Source organism: Antedon mediterranea, chromosome 2, assembly GCF_964355755.1.
Source record: "Antedon mediterranea chromosome 2, ecAntMedi1.1, whole genome shotgun sequence".
Classification (NCBI taxonomy): domain Eukaryota; kingdom Metazoa; phylum Echinodermata; class Crinoidea; order Comatulida; family Antedonidae; genus Antedon; species Antedon mediterranea.
The window spans coordinates 21,121,246-21,145,824 of record NC_092671.1 but is presented as its reverse complement, the minus strand read 5'-3'; the positions used below and the strand labels follow the sequence as shown (position 1 = coordinate 21,145,824).

The window sequence follows — 24,579 nt, the reverse complement described above, 5'->3', positions numbered from 1 at the left end:
CCTATCTTTCAACCAAGTAAGTACCGCCATTAACGCCCTGTCATGTTCTACTTTGTCGCGTCTGGAAATAATAATATCATCTATAAAGTATTGTATGTTAGGTATACCAGACAAGATGGTTGACATCATCTTTTGAAAACAAGATGGGGCCGATGATAAGCCAAAACAAACTGTACGAAAACGAAAAACCCATCATGTGTAATAAATGCTGTAAGGTCCCGACTATTGGAATCCAACTCGAGCTGGTGGCAGCTGGTGGTAAGCAAACTTAATGTCTAATTTAGAAAAATGAGTTGCTCCTTTGCATCTCACTTAATAGCTCTTCGATCGAAGGGAGTGGAAATTTATCTTCCACTATAGCTTCATTTGGTTTCCGTAAATCGACACATTATTCTGATGTTATCGTTTTTTTCCACGCTACCAGTATAGGCGAGATCCACTCAGAAGAGTCAACTTTTTCAATTATGCCTTCATCGAGAACCGCTTGCACCGTAAATCGAAGTCTACGTAGTTTTTGTTGCACAGGTTTTATATCAGGACGAACTTTGACCTTATGTGTAAAACCTTTAACTTTACCTAGCCTTTCTGAAAACAAACATGGAAACTGCGATTGTACATCATTAAAAGTAGTCTTAAAACACGAAAGTGTGCTCCCGTCAATATTGATACCAAGGGCTTGAATTAAGTCTTTACCTATTAAACTACTGCCCTTTTCAACCACATAAAGTGTTGTTGTAGCACATTCTGTATTGAATTTAACCTTAGCTTTAAAACAGCCTACAGTATTTATCGTATGTGTTGTGTAACTTTTAATTTGTGTTACATATTTGCCTAATTCGTTTCTAGCAAAATGTTTATCAAACAATTTAAGAGATAGTAAGGATACATCAGATGCCGTATCTACTATAAGTTGCATATCAATAGAGTTTATTTTGACGGACACCACAACTGATTTCTTCTCTGAGGTAGTCATTGTACACAAAACCTCATTTTCTGAATCACTTTCTTCACTGGAGTTTGTACTCGCATACTCTAATTTCTTAACTGATGAATTTCGCGCACGGCATACACTCGCAAAATGCCTTTTTAGACCGCAGTGGTTACAGTCTGTAGAGTTTGCTAAATGTTTAGTAGATCCACACCTGTAACATCTCTTAGTGTTGATATAACTATCATCAGGCCTTTCCGGGTATTTTTTTAATTAAGGCTTAGCCTTTAACTAGACGAACTACCCATCATAGACTTAGACTCTTTCAACGCTGTCTCACATTGCCTTGCTATTTAAAAAATGTTAAAATGCTACTACTAATTTACCATTTTTTAATGAATCAATTAAATTTGACTTTTTCTGAAGTAAGGGTTTAAAGATCACCCATCTTAACGTTCAAAGTCTACGTAATAAAGTAGACCAAATTTCTGTTCTATTACATGAACATAACATTGATATTCTCTGTTTTACAGAGACCTGGTTAAATAAGGATATATCAAATAATGAACTGTATATTAATGGGTTTACTATTTGTAGAGATGACAGAAAGCATAAGGAGGGTGGTGGTATCTTGTGTTATGTTAATGATAAGATAGCACATAAACAAATTTCTTTGTTTGAAGCCAACAATGTGGAAAGCCTTTGGATTGAATTTCACTTACCTCATAATAAACCATTTGTTATTGGGACCGTTTATATGCCCCCCAGTGCTAAGGCTGAGTACCTTGAAAACCTTGATAATGTATTACAATCTTATTCATCCTCATATAATGATATGATAATTATGGGTGATTTAAACCTTGATATCAAGAAAAAATGTCAAAAATTAACAAACTTTCTCACCATACCGTAGTGGTCTATCACAACTAATAGATCAACCAACACGAATCACTGACTCAACTCAAACAATTTGGGATTTAATTTTTGTATCAAATCCAAATAAGTATACAAATTATGGTACTAGGAGTATTGGAATAAGTGACCATTCACTAATTTATATTCAAAATTAAGCGTATTAAGAACTCTATATTAAGTAAAGACCGAGACTACTTCTTTTCTAAAGCTCATAAAACAAATGACCCTGTTTATTGGGCAAAAGCTAAACAATTCAGAAATAAAGCTAACAACATGAATCGTCACCTTAAAAAGAAATGTTGTTCTACTGCAATTAATGAAAATGTTAGAAACCCTAAAATGATTTGCAAAACTATTAAAAGTATTATACATGATGATAAAAAACAATCAATTAACTCTCTTATAACTGAGAATGAAGTTGTCTCTGATGACATTAAAATAGCTAACAAATTTAACTGTTATTTTTCTTCTATTGGAGTACTAATGACACTTCTTTTAACAGTAAATTTTCTTTTGATTTGATTGCACCAGAAGTAGTTTTTGATCATATAAACGCTTTTCAAAACAACAAAGCTTCTGGTATTGATATTCTTGAATTAAAGTTACTTAAACTTGCCTCTCCTATTATCTGCCACTCACTTACTCACATTATAAATGTATCATTAACCGCAGCGACATTTCCATCAGCCTGGAAAGTTGCTAAAGTTACCCCAATTTTTAAAGATGGGGACAGATCTAATACAGAAAATTATAGACAAATTTCTGTCCGACCTATATTATAAAAAATCATTGAACGATTTGTTTACGATCAACTTTATGAATATCTAACATATAACAATATTATAACTCAATGCCAATCAGGATTTAGAAATGTTCACTCTACTAATACTGCACTTATTGATGTTTCTGAATACGTGCTTAATAATCTTAACAATGGCAAAGTCACTGCTGCCACTTTTCTTGATTTAAAAAAGGCTTTCGACACAGTTGACCATTAACTTCTATTAATTAAACTTGAACAATATGGGATCAGAGGTAGGACTACACTGAACTGGTTCTCAACATACCTTTCTGGAAGGTCACAGATTGTTAAAATTAACTCAAAATTATCTGAACCTAAAGATGTTACTATTGGTGTGCCTCAAGGATCCATCCTTGGGCCACTTCTATTTATTATTTATGTAAATTCCTTACCAGAAATTATAACTCCTAATTCAAAATGTGCAATGTTTGCTGATGACACTAATCTCCTTTGTTCAGCCTCTAATCCTATCGAATTACAATCTATTATTGATAAAAATGTTGCTAATATATCAACGTGGTTTAAAACAAACAAACTAACAATTAACGTTAAGAAAACCAAATTTATGGTATTTAGTTCCAAACATAATTTTACAAACATTTGTAATATTTCTTGTTTAATTAATGATAAAATTGTAGATAGGGTCGATAGTTTTAAGTATTTAGGAATCACGTTTGATACATTTTTACGTGGGGAAAACATATTGAGAATTTTTGTTCAAAGATTTCCCAACGTATTGGTGTTATACGTAGATTAAGAAGTTTCATTCCAAATTTTTCTCTTAAGCTCTTAGCAAATGCCTTAGTTTTACCAGTCTTTTATTATTGTAGTCCCGTTTGGTCCAACTATTCATCAGCGCGGGTTAACTCACTCCAAATATTGTTAAATAGACTTGCCAGAATTATCTTATATGCTGATATTAGAACACCTGTTGATGATCTCATGACATCACTCAATTGGAAACATATAATCAACGATGGGACCATAATATTCTTATAATGACCTTTAATTGATTTTTATGATTTTATTGATAATTATCACAATATAAATACAAGAAGCGAATCGAAAAACACTTTAGTCTTACCAAAATGGCATAATGATTCTGGTAAAAGAACATTTCAATACCGCTCAGTCAAACTCTGGAATAATCTTTCACCAGATATTCGCAGATCTATAAATTCATTAACTTTGCAATCGTCAGGAAGAAAGCCATATCTCAACCGAAGACAATGAAAACACTAATGAAAATACGAACATAGCTTCCGGCTCATCTAGTTTTATCCCGAAACAGAAAAAAAAGGAAGCGCATTAGAAGCAAATCAACATAGGGTCAGAATTATCCTTTATCATTATTATTATTAATTTATCTACCTGTTATTTTGCTGATTGCATTGAATTGATTTACTATATCTAATTATGGCTAAACAACAAAATGCAATCTTACATTGTGTATCCTTGAATGTAAGAGGACTGCGAGTCAAACAAAAACAAAGAAATATTTTTAATTGGGCTAAAGACAACAAAATTGATATTTTTCTTATCCAAGAATCTCATCTGACAAATATCTTTGTCTCCAACGAGAATTTTCTTTGGGATGGAGATGCTTATCATAGTTTTGGTAGCTCTTTTAGCAAAGGTGTCTCAATATTGATTAAGAAAGACCTTCAATACAAACTTATAAAACAACAAATTGACATTAATGGAAGATATATTCTGTTAAAAATTGATATCAATGGTACCCAATACACGTTTGTAAATATATACTCGCCAAATGATTCAAAAGTAAGAGGTTCTTTTTTTAATAATATTGAGAAGCAAATTCAAACATTTTCGATCACTGATGAATATATCATTATCGGCGGAGATATGAATTGTATTCAGGATAAGCTACTCGATCAAAAAGGTAGCAAAATGAAAACTGATAAATCTGTCTTAAAAATTAAACATCTTATAAATAAACTGAAACTAGTAGATAGTTGGAGACTTCTAAACAAATTAAAATCACAATTTACTTGGTGTAGGAAATCGGCCAACCTTTTTAAACGTCTAGATTACTGGTTTGTATCAAAAAGTTTGCATGATACAGGAAACATTGTCTCATGCGATATTAGACCAGCGATTTCTACTGATCACCAAGGAGTTTCCATTAAGATAAATATATGTCAAGACTCTCGTGGTCCAGGATTATGGAAATTAAATTCCGATTACTTACAGGACGAACAATTTCTCAACAAAATTAATCAGATAATAGATAGCTGTTCACAGCAGTTCTATTTTCTTAATAATATAGAAATCTGGGAACTAATTAAAATCAAAATCAAAGAATTTTCAATCAACTTTGGCAAACTAAAATCAAAAAATATAAATAGAAATAAAGAAAATTTACAAAAGAAATTCAACAACTAAACGCTAAACTAATGAACAACGATAGAGATGAATATGTGAATGCAGCAATTGAAATTAAATCTAAAGAATTAGAGGATATATACACAGCAAAATTCTGATTCTTGTTTTAAGAAAAAAAAAACTTGTTTCAAGCAAAATATTTCTTGAAACAAGTAAATTTTGACTTGTCCGTATTTCAATACTTTTTGGCTTACCAAGAATCGTAAAATTCTTAACAAGAATCACACAAATTCTTATCAAGAAAATTATTCTTGCCAAGAAATAATACTTTAAGAACAATATTCTTACCAAGAATTTAATTGCTTTTTTCATTCTTGTTTTAAGCAGTATCTGCCTTAAAATAAGTAACAATTTATCGATTTTTTAAAATAGAATTCTTGTTTCAAGCAATATTTTTCTTAAAATAAGTAAGAATATTCCGATTTGTATTTTTTTGAATTCTTGTTTCAAGCAATATATTTCTTAAAATAAGTAAGAATATTCCGATTTGTATTTTATAGAATTCTTGTTTCAAGCAATATATTTCTTAAAATAAGTAAGAATATTCCGATTTGTATTTTTTTGAATTCTTGTTTCAAGCAAGATATTTCTTAAAATAAGTAAGAATATTCCGATTTGTATTTTATAGAATTCTTGTTTCAAGCAATATATTTCTTAAAATAAGTAAGAATATTCCGATTTGTATTTTTTTGAATTCTTGTTTCAAGCAAGATATTTCTTAAAATAAGTAAGAATATTCCGATTTTTATTTTTTGAATTCTTGTTTCAAGCAATATTTTTCTTAAAATAAGTAAGAATATTCCGATTTGTATTTTTTGAATTCTTGTTTCAAGCAATATTTTTCTTAAAATAAGTAAGAATATTCCGATTTGTATTTTTTGAATTCTTGTTTCAAGCAAAATATTTCTTAAAATAAGTAAGAATATTCCGATTTTTATTTGTAGAATTCTTGTTTCAAGCAATATTTTTCTTAAAATAAGTAAGAATATTCCGATTTGTATTTTTTAGAATTCTTGTTTTAAGCAATATTTTTCTTAAAATAAGTAAGAATATTCCGATTTTTAATTTTAATATTCTTGTTTCAAGCAATATATTTCTTAAAATAAGTAAGAATATTCCGATTTGTATTTCTTGAATTCTTGTTTCAAGCAATATTTTTCTTAAAATAAGTAAGAATATTCCGATTTGTATTTTATAGAATTCTTGTTTCAAGCAATATATTTCTTAAAATAAGTAAGAATATTCCGATTTGTATTTTTTTGAATTCTTGTTTCAAGCAAGATATTTCTTAAAATAAGTAAGAATATTCCGATTTTTATTTTTTGAATTCTTGTTTCAAGCAATATTTTTCTTAAAATAAGTAAGAATATTCCGATTTGTATTTTTTGAATTCTTGTTTCAAGCAATATTTTTCTTAAAATAAGTAAGAATATTCCGATTTGTATTTTTTGAATTCTTGTTTCAAGCAAAATATTTCTTAAAATAAGTAAGAATATTCCGATTTTTATTTGTAGAATTCTTGTTTCAAGCAATATTTTTCTTAAAATAAGTAAGAATATTCCGATTTGTATTTTTTAGAATTCTTGTTTTAAGCAATATTTTTCTTAAAATAAGTAAGAATATTCCGATTTTTAATTTTAATATTCTTGTTTCAAGCAATATATTTCTTAAAATAAGTAAGAATATCCGATTTGTATTTTTTGAATTCTTGTTTCAAGCAATATTTTTCTTAAAATAAGTAAGAATATTCCGATTTGTATTTTTTGAATTCTTGTTTCAAGCAATATTTTTCTTAAAATAAGTAAGAATATTCTGATTTGTATTTTTTGAATTCTTGTTTCAAGCAATATATTTCTTAAAATAAGTAAGAATATTCCGATTTTTATTTGTAGAATTCTTGTTTCAAGCAATATTTTTCTTAAAATAAGTAAGAATATTCCGGTTTGTATTTTTTAGAATTCTTGTTTTAAGCAATATTTTTCTTAAAATAAGTAAGAATATTCCGATTTATATTTTTAGTTTTCTTGTTTCAAGCAATATATTTCTTAAAATAAGTAAGATCCGATTTTTATTTGTAGAATTCTTGTTTCAAGCAAAACTTTTTTTAAAATAAGTAAACAAGAAGTCTATCAAATAAAAACCAGTAAATGTTTACTTATTTTAAGAAAAGTATTGCTTGAAACAAGAATTCTATCAAATTAAAATTCGTAAATTCTTACTTATATTGGGAAAAAAATTGCTTGAAACAAGAATTCTATAAAATATAAATCATTAAAAATTTATTTTAAGAACGATAAATGAATACTCATTTTAAGTAATATTTTACTTAAACAAATAAATTCAAGAATGTTATAAAACATAATATTAACAATACTGTTATTTTCATTAAGAACTACAATTTACATGACATTAGGTACAATAATATATACAACTTCTTTAAAACAAACTTGTTTTTATTAATAATAAAATGCCATCAAAAGAAAACTTAAAAACATTAAAATGGTAAAATACAAATTTCGTAAAATTCTTCTCCCGCACCTGGGCTTTAAACTATTAGGTGTCTTTAAATTTATTAATGTATACTAATGATGATTCAACAGCCTTTGTCAAGTGTACAGGTGTGTTTTCATCACAAATCACTAACTGTTAAAGAATAGTGAGGCCTACTTCTTTTCATTTTGGATAATCGAAATCCAGAAGGTAAAAAGTGGAGAGGAGAGTAACTAGAGCCTCATCTAATTTTGCTTTCTTTGTAGTTAGAATTGTTTGCTAAACTTTAATGTAGGCCATTTCTGTGTCCAAAAGCAATACCGGCATATTACCTGATCGGCGTGAAGACCAGGATTCTGGATCTTTATTCATGTTCCTAAAAATGAAAAGAGATTAATATAGTTTTAGTTATTACTGTATTTAAAATATGTGTAACATCATCAACTAATTGGGTACGGTGTGGTTTTAGAGTCCTATATCTGGGGCGGTAAACACAAAAACATGACGCAATATTAGAACGGTGGTAAGAATAATTTTACATTATAAGACATAAGGGTGGGTGGAATATGCATTTGAACTTTTTAATCACAAACTTTGCCCTGTTTATACCGATCCCAAAGACAGGCCTGGCTGTATCTATTATTTTTAGTTAAATTATTAGGGTCTAAATTTATTTTTAATATTACTATTTAGGAAGACAATACGCAAAACGGTGCTCAATCCTAATTGATGTTTTTATTCCGTATCAATGTTTATAATAACAATCATACAATTAAATGTAAATTTTGTTTAATTGTTTGATTTTAATAAATTATTGTAAACATAGTATATACCTCGAATTTTAAGCTATTTTAAAAAAACACTTTAAGATATTTTTTTTTAATGTACATAATGTTACTTGTATTTTAAATTTTAAAAAACACTAAATACCTTCAAGGTCGGCAGACTTTTTTTGATGAGTTTTTCCCAACAAATATGTTTGACAACATTTGGGTTATCTTTGAACCTAACCAAAAATAACAAATTGAAAACATTATATTATATAAATTTATTTAAATGAGTGGAATAATGTATGGACATAAACTTGATATACTGTAGCTCAAATTTTTAATAATGTAGCCTACAGTTTTGTAGGTGGTCAATGTAAAAGGAAGGGGAAAGGGTGGGCTGGCCAGGAGAGCATTAATATGTCAAAAATTAATATTCATAAGTCATTTATTTAATTTTAGTTGTCAAAGGGAGGAGTGCATGACACTAGCTTGAGTCGAACCAAGCTGTTAAAAATACGTACACAATATGTACACGTATTTTCCTCACTACCATTGGTCCATTATAAAACTATTTATGAATAGATAAAAGTACAAAAACATACACTGTACTTACCAGATGGAGGACTGGTGTTTCTCTTTAAAATACCAAAATAAACTATATTATTCTCTTCTTTGGAAAAATTTGCTAAGCACTTTTTTAAAAAGCTTTCTTTTGTATTTCATTCCTCTTTGCCTAGTAATAATTAGTATCCTTCGAACTTCTTCAATTACCTAACAAATAATTTAAGATATTGTAAATAACACAGTTTTTTAAAAAGAAATTTAATATAACAATTTTAGTTATGCAGTACGTATGTTTTTTGTTTGTTTTTTTAGTATGTTTTTTTTAAATTTAGAGTTAAAAACATAAAGTTTCAATATCGATGTGATCACTTCGGGGATTACTTAGTGTGTACAATTAATTAAATATAAAGAAGTGTTTTTAAATGTCATATTTCTCATTGGAATATGTGTATATAATACAGTATAATCCTTCGTAGATATTTCATGGCTACATTACAAAATAACTGTTACATTATATAAATTGTATTATCTATTATTAGGCCTTCCTTATACCTAGCTGAAATAGGTCCGACAATATTTGTCCCCTCTGTCAATGTCTGAACTAAAATGCTAAGCTAAACCTATACACCTGCCCGTCAGTACAGGCATAGTAGGCTAGCCTAGACCTACTAGTTCAAGGCCTACAGTATTACTAACTAGGAAGGAGCCTAGGCTAGGCCTAGACTGCTGGCAGATTAAAATATAATTATTAGGCCTACGAACCTGTTAAAATGTTGGCCATTTCTTCATCTATTTCTCGGATCTTCAACAAAGCGTCTTCCTTCGACATTATATTAGACTAATCTTACTAGGCCTATTGAAGCATTTAATATATAAATTGCGATGAAAGGTGTCTTTTACTTACAAACTCTAGATTTTGAATGATTACTTTAAAAAACCGTTGGCCATGATCCCGCCGGGAGCTAGGTCATCGACCACACACAGTGTTGTTTTTCAACTATAACCAAAAATTTATCGCTGGCCTTTTACCCAGAATGTATAAGGTCATTATACTGCTCAACGTTAAAGCATGGAGGTATAAACCTCCATGGTGGTTAAAGCAAATCTGTAAAACGTCTGGACCAACAGTAATACGACAGACAATAATAATGACACATGTTTGTTGCAGTCCGAAAAAAAGCGATAAGTTGGTGCCAGTAAACTGAAGTAGGTACAGTATTTGCTACCCTATTTGCTAAGGCATTATAATTCAATTCATGGAAATACTCCGAATTTTCGAGTAACATGTGGAATTGGTGGTTCGCTGCCCGGCAAGCTTTGGAATTTACAATTCGTTTTACAAGCATGTCATAAGACGCCATTTTAAGGACGAGTATAACAATCGGCAACCTCCTGCAGTTGACGATGGAAACATCAGTAATAAGTATGCCTGGAGAAAACGAGGATGCCAATTGAGGATGAAGTAGAACTAGGCCTAGACTAGGAGACTGACGAAGTTAATGAAGAAAAAAACTATTATAACGGGGATGATTTATCAACTGACGATAGTAGTAGTGATAATTCTAGTATTGTTATACTGTTGTTAATGATTGTTTAATATTAATTATCTTGCTGATGCTCAGCAAGAAGGCCTACTAACTAGAGGATGAACAAGCAGATAATAGTATAAAAAATGCTGATTTCTTTCTACTAAAATTAAAGGAGAGAAACAAGATTCCACAGGTAAGCCATTTTGCTTTAAAATTACAACAATTATGCATTTTAAACTATTTTTTATTAGAGAAATACGTCTATTTCCTAGGCCTTGCTGGTACTGTTATATACAGGACTATTAGCTATAGTAACTATAGGACTTGGGTACTAGGCCTAGGCCTAGGCATTATACACTCTAAGTTTATGTTGCATTTTTTTGTGACCAATTTCATTGTATACAAATAACATTTTTTTTGTTAGGCTGCATAGCTCCCCAACTAAAGCACAACTTATTTTTTAAACATATTAAAACTTGAATATAAAAAATATTAAATCAATATTATTTTCTTTAGGTGGTTGCAGTGCAATCGATTATTCAAAGCACAAACAGTTTGATTACCCAGATTCTTTCATCAGTTGAAACTGAAGTGCTAACTGCTCTACCGTTGTGTGAATATAAGGATATTGACAATCTATTTTAAGTAAAACATTTCTCAAAATAAGTATTTTTAAGAATATTAAAATAGAATTGACTTCAATTCAAGCAAAAATAGTCTTGATAGGATATAGTATGATATTGACTTCTTATCTTAAGTAAAACATTTCTCAAAATAAGTATTTTTAAAAATATTGCGAATCTCAATTTAAGCAAAAATAGTCTTGATAAGATAGTATGATATTGACTTCTTATTTTAAGTAAAACATTTCTCAAAATAAGTATTTTAAAGAATATTGCGAATCTTGATTCAAGTAAAAATAGTCTTGATAAGATAGTATGATATTGACTTCTTATTTTAAGTAAAACATTTCTCAAAATCAGAATATTGCGAATCTGAATTCAAGCAAAAATAGTCTTGATAGGATAGTATGATATTGACTTCTTATTTTAAGTAAAACATTTTTCAAAATAAGTATTTTTTAAAATATTGCGAATCTCAATTTAAGCAAAAATAGTCTTGATAAGATAGTATGATATTGACTTCTTATTTTAAGTAAAACATTTCTCGAAATAAGTATTTTTAAGAATATTGCGAATCTTGATTCAAGTAAAAATAGTCTTGATAAGATAGTATGATATTGACTTCTTATTTTAAGTAAAACATTTCTCAAAATAAGTATTTTTAAAAATATTGCGAATCTCAATTTAAGCAAAAATAGTCTTGATAAGATAGTATGATATTGACTTCTTATTTTAAGTAAAACATTTCTCAAAATAAGTATTTTAAAGAATATTGCGAATCTTGATTCAAGTAAAAATAGTCTTGATAAGATAGTATGATATTGACTTCTTATTTTAAGTAAAACATTTCTCAAAATCAGAATATTGCGAATCTGAATTCAAGCAAAAATAGTCTTGATAGGATAGTATGATATTGACTTCTTATTTTAAGTAAAACATTTTTCAAAATAAGTATTTTTTTAAATATTGCGAATCTCAATTTAAGCAAAAATAGTCTTGATAAGATAGTATGATATTGACTTCTTATTTTAAGTAAAACATTTCTCGAAATAAGTATTTTTAAGAATATTGCGAATCTTGATTCAAGTAAAAATAGTCTTGATAAGATAGTATGATATTGACTTCTTATTTTAAGTAAAACATTTCTCAAAATAAGTATTTTTAAAAATATTGCGAATCTCAATTTAAGCAAAAATAGTCTTGATAAGATAGTATGATATTGACTTCTTATTTTAAGTAAAACATTTCTCAAAATAAGTATTTTTAAGAATATTGCGAAACCTAATTTAAGAAACTTTGTCTTACCTAGAAAAATATTTATTGTTTTAAGTAATTTTTAGAATTCATCAATCTTGATTTAAGAAAAATTATTCTTGATAGGGATAAATATAATATTGATTTCTTATTTTAAGTAAAATACTTTTCAAATTATGTATTTTCAAATCTTGTTTTAAGCAAAACTATTCTTAATAAGAAGAGAATGATATTGACTTCTTATTTTAAGTAAAATATTTCTTGTAATAAGCATTTTCAAGAATATTGCGAATCTTGATTCAAGTAAAAATAATCTTGATAAGGGTAGTGTGAAATTGACTTCTTATTTTAAGTAAAATATTTCTCAAAACAAGTATTTTCAAGACTATTGCAAAACCTAATTTAAGAAACTTTGTCTTACCTAGAAAAATATTGATTGTTTTAAGTAATTTTTATAATTCATCAATCTTGATTTAAGAAAAATTATTCTTGATAGGGATAAATATAATATAGATTTCTTATTTTAAGTAAAATACTTTTCAAATTAAGTATTTTCAAATCTTGTTTTAAGCAAAACTATTCTTAATAAGAAGAGAATGATATTGACTTCTTATTTTAAGTAAAATATTTCTTGTAATAAGCATTTTCAAGAATATTGCAAAACTTAATTTAAGAAAATGTGTCTTTTCTAGAAAATTATTTCTTGTTTTAAGTAATTTTAAATCTTGACAAGAAAAAAAATACTTATTTTAAGAATTTTTTCTTAAAACAAGATTTTTTTTTCTTGCTTAGAATTTCAAATTTTGCTGTGTATGCCTATGAGGCAAAAGGGGCTCAAATTCGTTAAAGAACGAAATGGGTAGAAGAAGGAGAAAAGAACTCCAAATACTTCCTTGGTCTGGAAAAAAATAACGGGAAAAGAAAACAAATAAAAAGATTTAAAAAATCTGACGGAACATGCGCCACAAAAACTAAAGATATCCTGATTGAAGAAGTCAAACACTTTGAAAAGGTGTATGCAAAAGAGGACATACAAGCAAATGATATTCAAAATTATTTAAATTTAATAGACGTTCCAAAGTTAACACATCTTGAAAAGGGGTTATGTGAAGGAGAATTAACCTCCGTAGAATGCGAAGAAGCGATACGGAGTATGAAACTAAATAAAGCGCCAGGTACCGATGGTCTCACGGTAGAATTCTATCAGACATTATGGCCCAAGATTGGCGTATTACTCTGCAATGCTCTCAATCTATGTTTAAAGAATGGAGCACTATCAAATACGCAAAAAAAAGGGAGTAATAAACTTAATATTTAAAAAAGGTGATCACGAAGACCTAAACAATTGGAGACCCATAACTCTCTTAAACACTGACTATAAAATTGCCACCTTTGTTTTAACAAAAAGGCTACAAAATGTTATTAAAACAATTGTGAGTAATGATCAAAAAGGGTACATTAGAGGCCGTTTTGGTGGTGAAAACATCAGATTGATCGAAGATGTAATTGAATATATGGATACTAGCAAGTTATCAGGGGCATTATTAAGTTTAGACTTTAGAAAAGCTTTTGACACAGTAGACAGAACTTTTCTTGTACCATTTCAATTTTGGACCGTCTTTTATTGCATGGGTCAGAGTTCTATATGCTGAAACAGAATGTATTATTTTAAACAATGGATGGTGCTCAAAAAGCTTTAAAATGTTTAGAGGTATAAGACAAGGTTGTCCTTTATCCGCACTTCTGTTCATCTTGGTCGCTGAAATTATGGCGTTAAAGATAAAACAGGATAAACTTATTAAAGGTATACTTTTATCAAACCCAGTTGTCGAGGTCAAAATTGCACAACTTGCAGACGACACGGTCTTATTTATGAAAGATGAGAACAGCATAAAAAAGTGTATTGATGTTGTTATCAAATTTGGTAGTGTGTCTGGGTTAAGACTTAACAAAGAAAAAACAAATGCCATGTGGCTTGGAAAATGGAAGAAAAGGGACGACCTATTGGACATTAATTGGATTTCTGACGGTTTTAGGTATTTATATTGGGCATGAAAAAGAATTTTGTTTTGCTAAAAATTGGTCCGAAAAAATCTATTCGTTACAAAACACGCTTAAATCGTGGCGAAAAAGAAATCTGACCATTTTTAGAAAAATAATTATCTTAAAGACGCTTGCCCTGTCGAAACTTGTTTATGTTGCAAGTATTATAGACACGCCTGAAAGTGTTCTAAAACGTGTTGATAACATAATTTTTGACTTTTTGTGGGATGGAAAAAGAGAAAAGGTTAAAAGAGTAGTTCTTATAAACGAATATGAAAGTGGTGGGGTTAAAGCGCCTGATTTCAGGTTACAGGTTAAATCTTTAAAAATATCTTGGCTTAAAAGATTGTATAACAATGAGGATTCAAAGTGGAAATGTCTGCCAAACACATATTTTAATAGAATAGGCCCAAAAGATATTATTGAAAACATATCATATATTGATAAAAAAAAATGCTATTTTTAAAGCCATACCCGATTTCTATAAATCTATACTATGTATTTTAGTCAAACTTAATAGTGGTATGACTAAACGTCAATTATGTTATGATGCATCAACAACTCTGGTATAACAAAATGATTTTATACAATGACATGTCATTATTTTTTAGAAACTGGATAAGGTCAGGTGTGCGAAATATTAAGGATGTTGTAATTGAGAATAGGTTAATTAACGCAAATGAATTACTTGATATGCTTAGGTATAAATCAAACTGGATTGCTGAATGGCAAATTGTATTAAACGCAATTCCAAAAGAATGGAAAGAGAAAATCTTTTTAAGGGATAAAAACCAAAAGCACTCAAAAACAACACACGTGTTTTCTAAGTGATAGAACACAATGTGTTAGATATCTAGGCACCATTAGTGAATGGGAATACATTCATGGAGGTGTCCCTCAAGGTACCAGCTTAGGACCCCTCTGCTTCCTTGCCATGGTTAATGATGTTTTTTACGATAAGACGATTGACGTATTTAAGTATGTTGATAATATTACCATTGTCGAACCCCGTCTTAGCAAACAACCTAGCTTTATGCAAAATCACTTAAACGAACTATCGCAATGGGCGACAGTTAATAATATGAAACTTAATCCTAGCAATGTTTAGTTATGAGTGTAAATGTATGAGAAAATGTTAATCAGGTTGTCAACATTGATGGACAGCCGTTGCACATTGTGAATAATACTACAATCTTAGGCGTTAACATTAGTTCTGATCTTAAATGGAGCTCTCATATCACTAAAGTGCTTAGCAAAGCTAATGGTAGATTATATATGTTGAAAGTACTTAAGCGATTCAAAACGCCAATTGTTGACTTATTAACTATTTACACTGGGTATATCAGACCCTTAACTGAATACGCTGCTCCTGTGTGGCATTCTGGTCTTACCCAACTTGAATCCAAAAGCGAGCTTGTAAAATTATTCTAGGGCCTCTGTTTTCACACTATAATCTAGCTCTTGATCAGTGTAACTTAATACAGTTAAATGTACGTAAACATAGCATTATGAAATCCCGTTTGTTTTACGCATATATAGCAAGTATTTTCTTATATAACAGTGAACTCTGGGTACTAAACAAAAAATTACAAGAGAGTATAGATATATATAACAGGAAAATGTTGCGAAAGATGATAGATATTAAATTAACAGATAGAGTGTGTAAAATATACGAGATAACAAAACAAGAAGAATGGAGTAAAAGAATTAAACGAAGGAGACTAAAATGGTATGGACACATAATTAGATTACCGGATGATCAAACAAACAATGAAGGAAACTAACAGGAAAGTAAAACGACCCGTAGGAAGACCAAGAAATAACTGGATGAATCAAATAAAGAAAGACTTACAAGGACTAGTAGACACTAACACAATAACAAACCATCCTGCCATAAACAGAAAAAAATGGAAACAAATTGTGGAAAGCGTAATGTCGGAAGACGGAAAACGTTAACAACAACAACGTAATGAAATTTGTAGCAAATTTTTTGCCTCGTTAATTTCTAGCCAAGATGAGTGTATTCCACTATGTTATCTACATTGCTACATTAAGTAAATTGAAAAAAAAGTGGGGGGGGGAGGAGTTGGGGGTTTTTCGTAATAAGCTGTTTTTATCAGCTGATTTTATTTTATTTTATTTTATACACTTTTACTATATCTTGTTTTGTATTCATTGTGTAAAGTAATGATCTACTGTATGTATCGATGTAAATTAGGGGGGGGGGGGGTAGGATAGGGGTTGATAGTTGCTTTTGCCTTTTTTTACTTTTCTGTTAATTGTTATATTTTATATTGTGAAGGATGCACCTTTGTGCTAAGTGTGCCACCGATCTAAAGGTGTAATTCAAAATAAATAAATAAATAAATAAATAAATAGGTTTGAGTCTCATGGCTTATCCATATTCCATTTCTCCCGAGATTTTAATATTGTCTAGGTCAATCAACTGTCTTTCACATGAGTTAAAAATATTTTAATTTTGATGACGTCATAATGTCTAAAAAATTTAATAAGGTGGGTCACTTATTTTCAATTTAATTCAATCTGTTATAGCTGTCACAATATGACAGAAGCTATTGGATTGAAGATACAAATTCATGTGAACATTTTGCAAATCAGATGTTGTGACGTTATCATATGGCCAGTTGAATAAAACAAGGCCAACAGCCATTAAGTCGCGTGCTACAATGCATAGTGATACCGGACCGACAGACAGACCGACAGACAGACCGACCGACCGACATAGTGAACTATAGTGACCGAAATTACTGAACATGTTTAAAAATGTTGAAATGTTTAAAAACATTTATATTTTTTTAATTTACACGTGCGTAGCCTGTCACTTTTGACGTGCCCGTATAACGTGATTTCGAGTTGAAAAGTAAGTCAAGAAAACAGAAATCGGGCAAAAAGAGTGCGCAATAACATTTAACGCGCAGTGCGCGCGCAAAAATATGCGCACTCATGGCAATTTTGTAAACGCTTAAAATTGCCTGAAACGTACACTTATTTCATCGAAAATAAATTTTGAAAATGTTAAGCGCGCGTACGCATGCGTTACATGCGCTACGCACGTAATTGTATTGCCATATGATGATTTATGCCCTGAAATTTATGAGTACCAAATTTTATTTAATTGTGATTCATGGTTGTGAAGATATGATTACAAACGTGATTTCGTTAAATCGTGCGTAGACCGCGTAATTTTTTATTGCGCACCGTGAAAACATAACCACATCGATTCCTGGCCATAAGGAATATACTGTGAAAAATTGACCTAGCTAGATTAAACTGATATCAAGATAAGGTCAGAAAGTGATAAAACGCATAGTGATACCGGACCGACAGACCGACAGACCGACAAACCGACATAGTGAACTATAGAGTCGCTTCCACGCGACTAAAAATGTAGTATTTTCATCTTTTGCACCATATAGACAGGCAGCCCAGAGACATTTGGTTAGATGAGCTAGGTACCAATATCTGACTATTAAAATGTGTTGGGGGTCACTTTATGTAAATTAAAATGGGAGTCTGCCGGATACCCCCTGCTGCGTCTAGACTGGGGGGAGGGGGACCCCGAAAGGTGCTAAAAAATAGGCACTGGTTAAATGAGAGAGATACCACCTAATTTTACCACCATGGGATACCCATTGGCATCCTTACACCAGTATCACAAACGACAGACTTTTTGTCTGCTGCACCGCAAGTGCCAGACACCCTAAAGTTAGACTAGAAACCCCCTTCCCCCAACTAGCCCAGCTTAGATATTGTAGATACCACTAGCAACCAATGTTATATGATTTAGCACAATGTAAGCAATACCAAATGACCTATTACAGACTATCTGTACACTGCCTTGGCCCTGGCAGACCCCTCTAAAGTTAGACTAGAGACCCCCCTTTCCCAACAAGCCCAGCATAGATATTGTAGATACCACCAGCAACCAATGTTATATGATTTAGCCCAATGTAAGCAATACCAAATGACCAATTACAGACTATCTGTACACTGCCTTGGCCCTGGCAGACCCCTCTAAAGTTCGACTAGAAACCCCATTTACCCCAAGTATAGCCTACCTTAGATATTGTAGATACCACCAGCAGCAAAAAAAAAACCCAAAACAACATGTTTAATTGAATAAAGTTTAACTTTAATCGAACAAACACAAAACATTTGATAATATATCCCATCCATTACGATAAAATGATCATTACCATTCTAAAGGGAAAAATAGTTTTAAGAGTTTCACTTAAAACTTATATAAGCCAAATAATAAAAACTTGTCAACGTATGATATGGTTGGAATGTACCTAAAACATATTTTACTGACTACTAAACGCTGTACTTTTACAGAAATAACGTTAAATACCTTTTTTCTATAGGGACAGTACATATACTGAACTATTTATAGGCCTACTTTACATACAATTTTAGGTAAAAAAATAATGATTCGCTTTTTTTTTGTATCTCCATTGAGATCCAGCCACAGCATTGTCATTTTTTCAGTAATTTGCCTTTGGATTTATATAACAAAGAAATATTTAAATAAAATGAAAACTTTCATTGTAAAGGTTATTTTTATTTAATACTACTGGGTTTGGTCAGAATTATGTTTAAATATTAATTCAATTAAAATTGTATTATCCCCATGGGGAAACTCTGTTGGCCTTTTCAAAATACAGTACATACAAATATAAAATGGATACAGTACATAAAATATAAAATACGATATAAAAGCCATACAAAATATACATATAAAATCCTAAAATGTCGATTAAAATACCACAATAAATCAAACTAGCGCATGTCATCCATTATAAAATCGTATTGCACCAGGGACGAATGAATTGCCATATCTATTTGTTTTAATTTTTCTTTGAAGGAGTCTGTCACTACGTTGACTTTTGTTAAAGTTATAGTGCAGAAGGTGAGCGTGGTCTTTTAAAATAATTTTCAATTTTTTAATTACTAATTCCTTTTTGTTAAGAGCCTACTATTCTACTGCCTTGTTTAACTATTTTATTAAGTAAAAGTCTATCTTTAAAACGTGAATTACCATAATAACATATAAGGCAAAAACTAAGTACACTGTTTAAGATAGAAGTATAAAAAAGTTGTAAAATAGTACGGTCAATTTTAAAAGAGTTTAATTTGCGTAGAAAGAAGAGACGTTTTTGTAATTTATTGTATATGCACCTACTATTTGCATCAAATTTAAGTTCATTATCAATTTCAACCCCTAAATATTTGTAAGTTTTAACTTCCAAAATGGTCTCACCATTTATTTTGATCTTGGGAAGGTAATTTATCTTCTTTCGAAAATCAAAAACCATCTCTTTAGTTTTATTAATATTTAGATCTAAAAAATTATCTTTACACCATTCGTGAAAAATATTAATACTGTCTAAGAAGCCTGTCATTAAATCATCTTTTGAATCCAGATAACCAATCAGAGCAGTGTAGTTTTTGTATTATTTGTATATTGTATACAATAAAGGTGACAACACACAACCTTGTGGAACACCCATGTTAACTTTAAAAAACGAGGACAACATTTAATTTAGCTTAACACGCTGTTCTCTATCTTTTAAAAAATTAAGTAGCCATTTTATAATCAGTGGGTTAACCTCTAGATTGATAAGCTTATTAGCCAGAACATATGGTTGAATATTATTGAAAGCACTTGAGAAATCAACAAAAAGAATTCTCGCAAAGCAACCTTTTTTCTCTAAGTGCTCAGAAACATTATTAAGGAGCAGAAGCACTGCATCCTCAACACACCTGTTTGGACGATATGCAAATTGATTTATATCTAGCAGATTCTCCACTGAGGCAACTAGCTTACTTTTAAAAAATTTTTCCAAACACTTCATTGGTACACATGTAAGGGCCACGGGTCTAAGGTAATTCATTTCCTTGGGATTTAGTTTTTTTGGGAATGGGCATGATTGTTGATTTTTTCCACAACATTGGAACTATTGAGTCATTTACAGAGGATTGAAAAAGTTTACGAAAAGGAATGGCCAACTGATCGGCACACATTTTAAGAGTCTTACAACTAATATTATCGGAACATTTTGCCTTACGTGGGTTAATTTTTTTAAATAATAAGTTCACTTCGTCCACAGTGATTTGAAAATTTTCCGAGGGCACCGGCAGTTTACTAACGCGTTTTGTTGTTTCCCTCATGTTCAAGCGAACGTCCACTTTATCAAATCTGTTGTAGAAGGCATTTAAATCATTTGCATATTTCTTTTCATAGTCAACAACAACACTCTTTGCCTTCGGTTTATAACCAGTAATATTCTGCATACCTTGCCAAACCTTAGATGAGTCACGATTTCGGAAGGACCTTTCAATTTAATTTTTATATTACTTTTTGCATTCAGAAATTTTCCGCTTGATTTGCCTCTGTATATCTTTCCGCTTCTCTTTCTCTCCGTCAATAAAATCATTTCTTTTTCTCATTAAGGAGTCCTTTGAGTTCTTTGGACACCCAATGTTTATTATTAGAAAAAACCTTAATTCTTGATACAGGTATTATAATTTCCTCACAGAATCTTACGTATTCGGATAAAACGAGGGTCGCTTCGCTCAAATTTTCTGCATTTTCCGTTAATACATCCCCGATTGTGCATTCAAAATACCCTTTAAGTGTCTCGCTGGCATCCTCAGTCCAACGTTTCACCTTTATTTTCTTCTTTGAGGGTTTATCACAAAGACGGGTTTTATATATTGGAAAGAGGCTGATCATATTGTGGTCAGATTTGCCAAGACCTGCCATAGCTTTACACTTGTATGCACCATCAATATTTCCATAACAAAGGTCGATACATGTATTGTTGCGTGTTGGACAATCAACATATTGCTGGTATGTAGGTAGGTATTCTTTTAATGAACATGAGTTGAAATCCCCCATGTTGAATTTAGCTGCTTCAGGCGAATTATTTTCTGCTTCAGAAATGAGATCATATACTGTGGTTGCTGCTATATTAATGTCTGCTGATGGTGGGATATAGACCACAAACACCTTCACTTGATCTCGCTTGGGAGGTAATATGGGCGCATATCAATCGCAAGCAATTCAATGTCCTTATTACATACTTCACTCCTTACAGTGATATGCGATGGTTTGCAGTATTTTTCACTTAAATAAGCACACACGCCACCTCCTTTGTTTTTACCTGAATTTTCATTTCTATCCATTCTAATCAATGTGTAATCGTCAAGATCAACTGAGGAATCTGGATCATTATCCGTCAGCCATGTTTCTAACAAACAAATCATGCTCGACTCGCGAAAAACCGTTAAGAACTTTACGTTCGCTCTTAGTTTATCTATTTTGTTTCTTATACTCTGTACATTACAAAAAACAATTGTTGGCAGTGGAGTTTTATGTACATAATAACCACATTATGTTACAAATTATTATTATACTCTTCTAAAAAGCATTGGGCAACATATTGTTTTCTATAAGGCCTTGTTCATTTGGCATTAATTTTGAGTGGTACCTCACTTATCTATGCTATCCTCATTTTCGGCCCTCCCTCGGGGGGTCTGGCGGGCCTATTGCAGCAAACAAAAAGTCTGTCGTTCTGTGATACTGGTATAAGGATGCCAATCACTCATCTAACCAAATGCCTCTGGGGTAGTTCATCACATTTTTAAGAGAGCACGCATCTATATTTTGTGTACTCAAATTTCTTCTACACGTTAATATGTTGTTGCTGAGATAATTTTCTGAAATTGCTATCTCCGTGTTTTATTTTGATACCGTCACCATGTTAAAAATTGGAATAAATGGCGGGTCCCGTAATTTCACCTATTCTACACTGTATGTAATATGTATACAGATTATTACTGTGTATACTGTATATAGTATAAGACACAAAATAGACAGAATTCAGCACTAACAACATATCGTATTCTTCAGCTAAGGTCATAATGGTATAATCTTTTTCTATATGCAATATTCCAACTAACTCAAAGTGACGAGTTCATGTCAGTTCTTTTTTTCTGTCATTTTTTGTGCCTAGCCTCGCGTATCTAAAAAATAATTAATTTGTTGTTGCTCAGACAATTTTCATTTTGGACAAAAAATGGAAAGCACACTGACAACAATGTTCTTGATATTCAGATCATAATAGCATATAAATCTGTTTTCTGTGCAAATTTTATAAAAGCTAAACCGAAATTTGCAGCTGATATTAACTCAAAAATTGACAATGGAAATAAATCAATAAAAGATAATCAACAGGTATTGATTAACAGAATGGAAGAAATAGAAAATAAACAATCTGCTATGGAAAATCAATGGAAAATACAACTTAAATAAAAACGGAAGTGACTGGACTGGAGGCTAGCGTCACTTCAATTGAATCGGAACTGAAAGAAACGGGTGACAGAATCAGCGTTTTGGAAAAGGAATTACTCAAAATGGAAAGATATACAGTACTAGGAGTTTCAATCTAAGATTTGGAGGCATCCCAGAAAAGGAAGGAAAACAATCTGATAGATGAAATATCAAATTTAATGGATAAGGAACTTGACTTGGCAGGCGTTACCATTGAAAATACATACAGAACAGGTAGACCGCAAAGGTTCTTTATCCTATCGAAGGCTAAAAATATAAAGAAAAAAAGCTTTTATGTCATGGAAGACCTACCCATATCTGATGTGAAAAAAACATCAACTAAAGGATGTAATGTCGAAGGCATATCAAGCAGGCACGCACCCGTCTTTTCGTAACGGCACATTGTATATATATGGAATGCCTTATCGTGAGTAGTCCTAATGACTCAATCAGAATGCAATTTGAATAACTCTTCAAGTATTTATCGCACATTGTCACGTAGGCCTATATAATCGTATATTCAACTTTTAGAAGGTCTAGTAGACGTGTACCTTGTGTTATATTGGACCATCATGGACCTGATTATTTAGCGGAGCAAAGAAGCAAAGAAATGGACTATTTATTTATAAGACTTACCTTGTAATGAACTTGCATATAATTTTCTTAATCATATTTTTATTAATTATTTATATTTATTTATTTTTTATTTTTATTTTTTTTTTTGCGTCATGTACATTATATATAATATTAATTGTTCAACTGTATTAGCTCAATGATTGCTAGTGTAATTTCAAATCTACCTAACTTTATCCTGTTCACTCATAACCTTGATAATTTTGATGAGCAGTCAACAGATTTAATTAAACGATCAATTAAACTTTTGATATTAAACTGCTCACATTATGATTGTGACCAGTTTAATTAAAAAATGATTCCAATACTAACTTTTCCCTTTGTCATCTGGACATTAGAAGTGTTAAAACTAAAGTAGACCCACTTAAACGTCTTTTGTAAGCATTGATTTTTTTCAGTAGTAGGTCGCCAACTCCCTCCTTACACAACTATACTTTTTTCTCTAAAAATAGGTCAACTAGATTTGGTGGTATTTGTTCATAATGATATGAATGTTAAAATCAGACATGGCATAACAAAAAATCTACTGTTGTCGGTATAATACACCGTCCACCTGGAAGTTGTATTGACCTTTTTTCTAATCACTAGACAGCGTTCTAAGTAGAATTGATTCTGAAAATAAAAAGTGTCACATTATGGAGGATATAAATATTGATCTAATTAAATATCATAATTATCACAGCACTGGAAACTATCTTGATCTACTTCTTTCACATTCTTTTTATTCCACTATATCGAAACAACTGCTTCTTCGATCACTTAATATACCAACCAAACTCATTCCACCCGATTCTGTAGCTGGAAGGCTGTCGACAGTCTACCAGAGACCTATCTGACTGTATTAAGTACTTTTAATACACGATATCGCTGTCATTAGGTTCCTATCTGGAGACAATTTGTAACGTTATAGACTATATTCAATATAAAATCCACTCGGCAACCAGAATAGTAGCAGGTTATGGCATCTACCTTTTTAGCAGGGCATAATGAATATCGTAGCTAGGCTAGGCCTACTAGCGTGAAATCAACCAATTATTTGGGTGGTATGATGGGGTGGGTTGGAAGTTGGCTTAGGCATAGGCCTATATTAGGTACGCCGCAAAAAAAGCTATCCTATGAGCATAAAAAGGCCTCGTAGTAGAGCCGGGATCCAGTCAAGTCGCCCCATCGCAAAGTCGCCCCATACAAAGTCGCCCAATACAAAGTCGCCCAATACAAAGTCGCCTCATCGCAAAGTCGCCCCAAAACAAAGTCGCCCCGGCACAG

The 24,579-nt window shown here is 31.0% G+C and overlaps 1 protein-coding gene and 1 long non-coding RNA gene across 2 annotated transcripts; both read right to left on the bottom strand.

Moving 5' to 3' along the window:
* Positions 1-388: 388 nt before the first annotated feature.
* LOC140039354 (uncharacterized) lies at positions 389-973 on the bottom strand. The gene has a single exon (XM_072084959.1). It carries the CDS (start codon positions 971-973, stop codon positions 389-391), a length of 585 nt encoding a protein of 194 aa, XP_071941060.1.
* Positions 974-8,530: 7,557 nt separating this feature from the next.
* Positions 8,531-10,180, bottom strand: LOC140039769 (uncharacterized). Its single transcript, XR_011842580.1, has 3 exons — positions 9,638-10,180; positions 8,925-9,082; positions 8,531-8,547 (listed from the first exon to the last, which is right to left on the bottom strand). It is a non-coding gene; the product is annotated as an uncharacterized lncRNA (long non-coding RNA).
* Between the last annotated feature and the right edge of the window lie 14,399 nt (positions 10,181-24,579).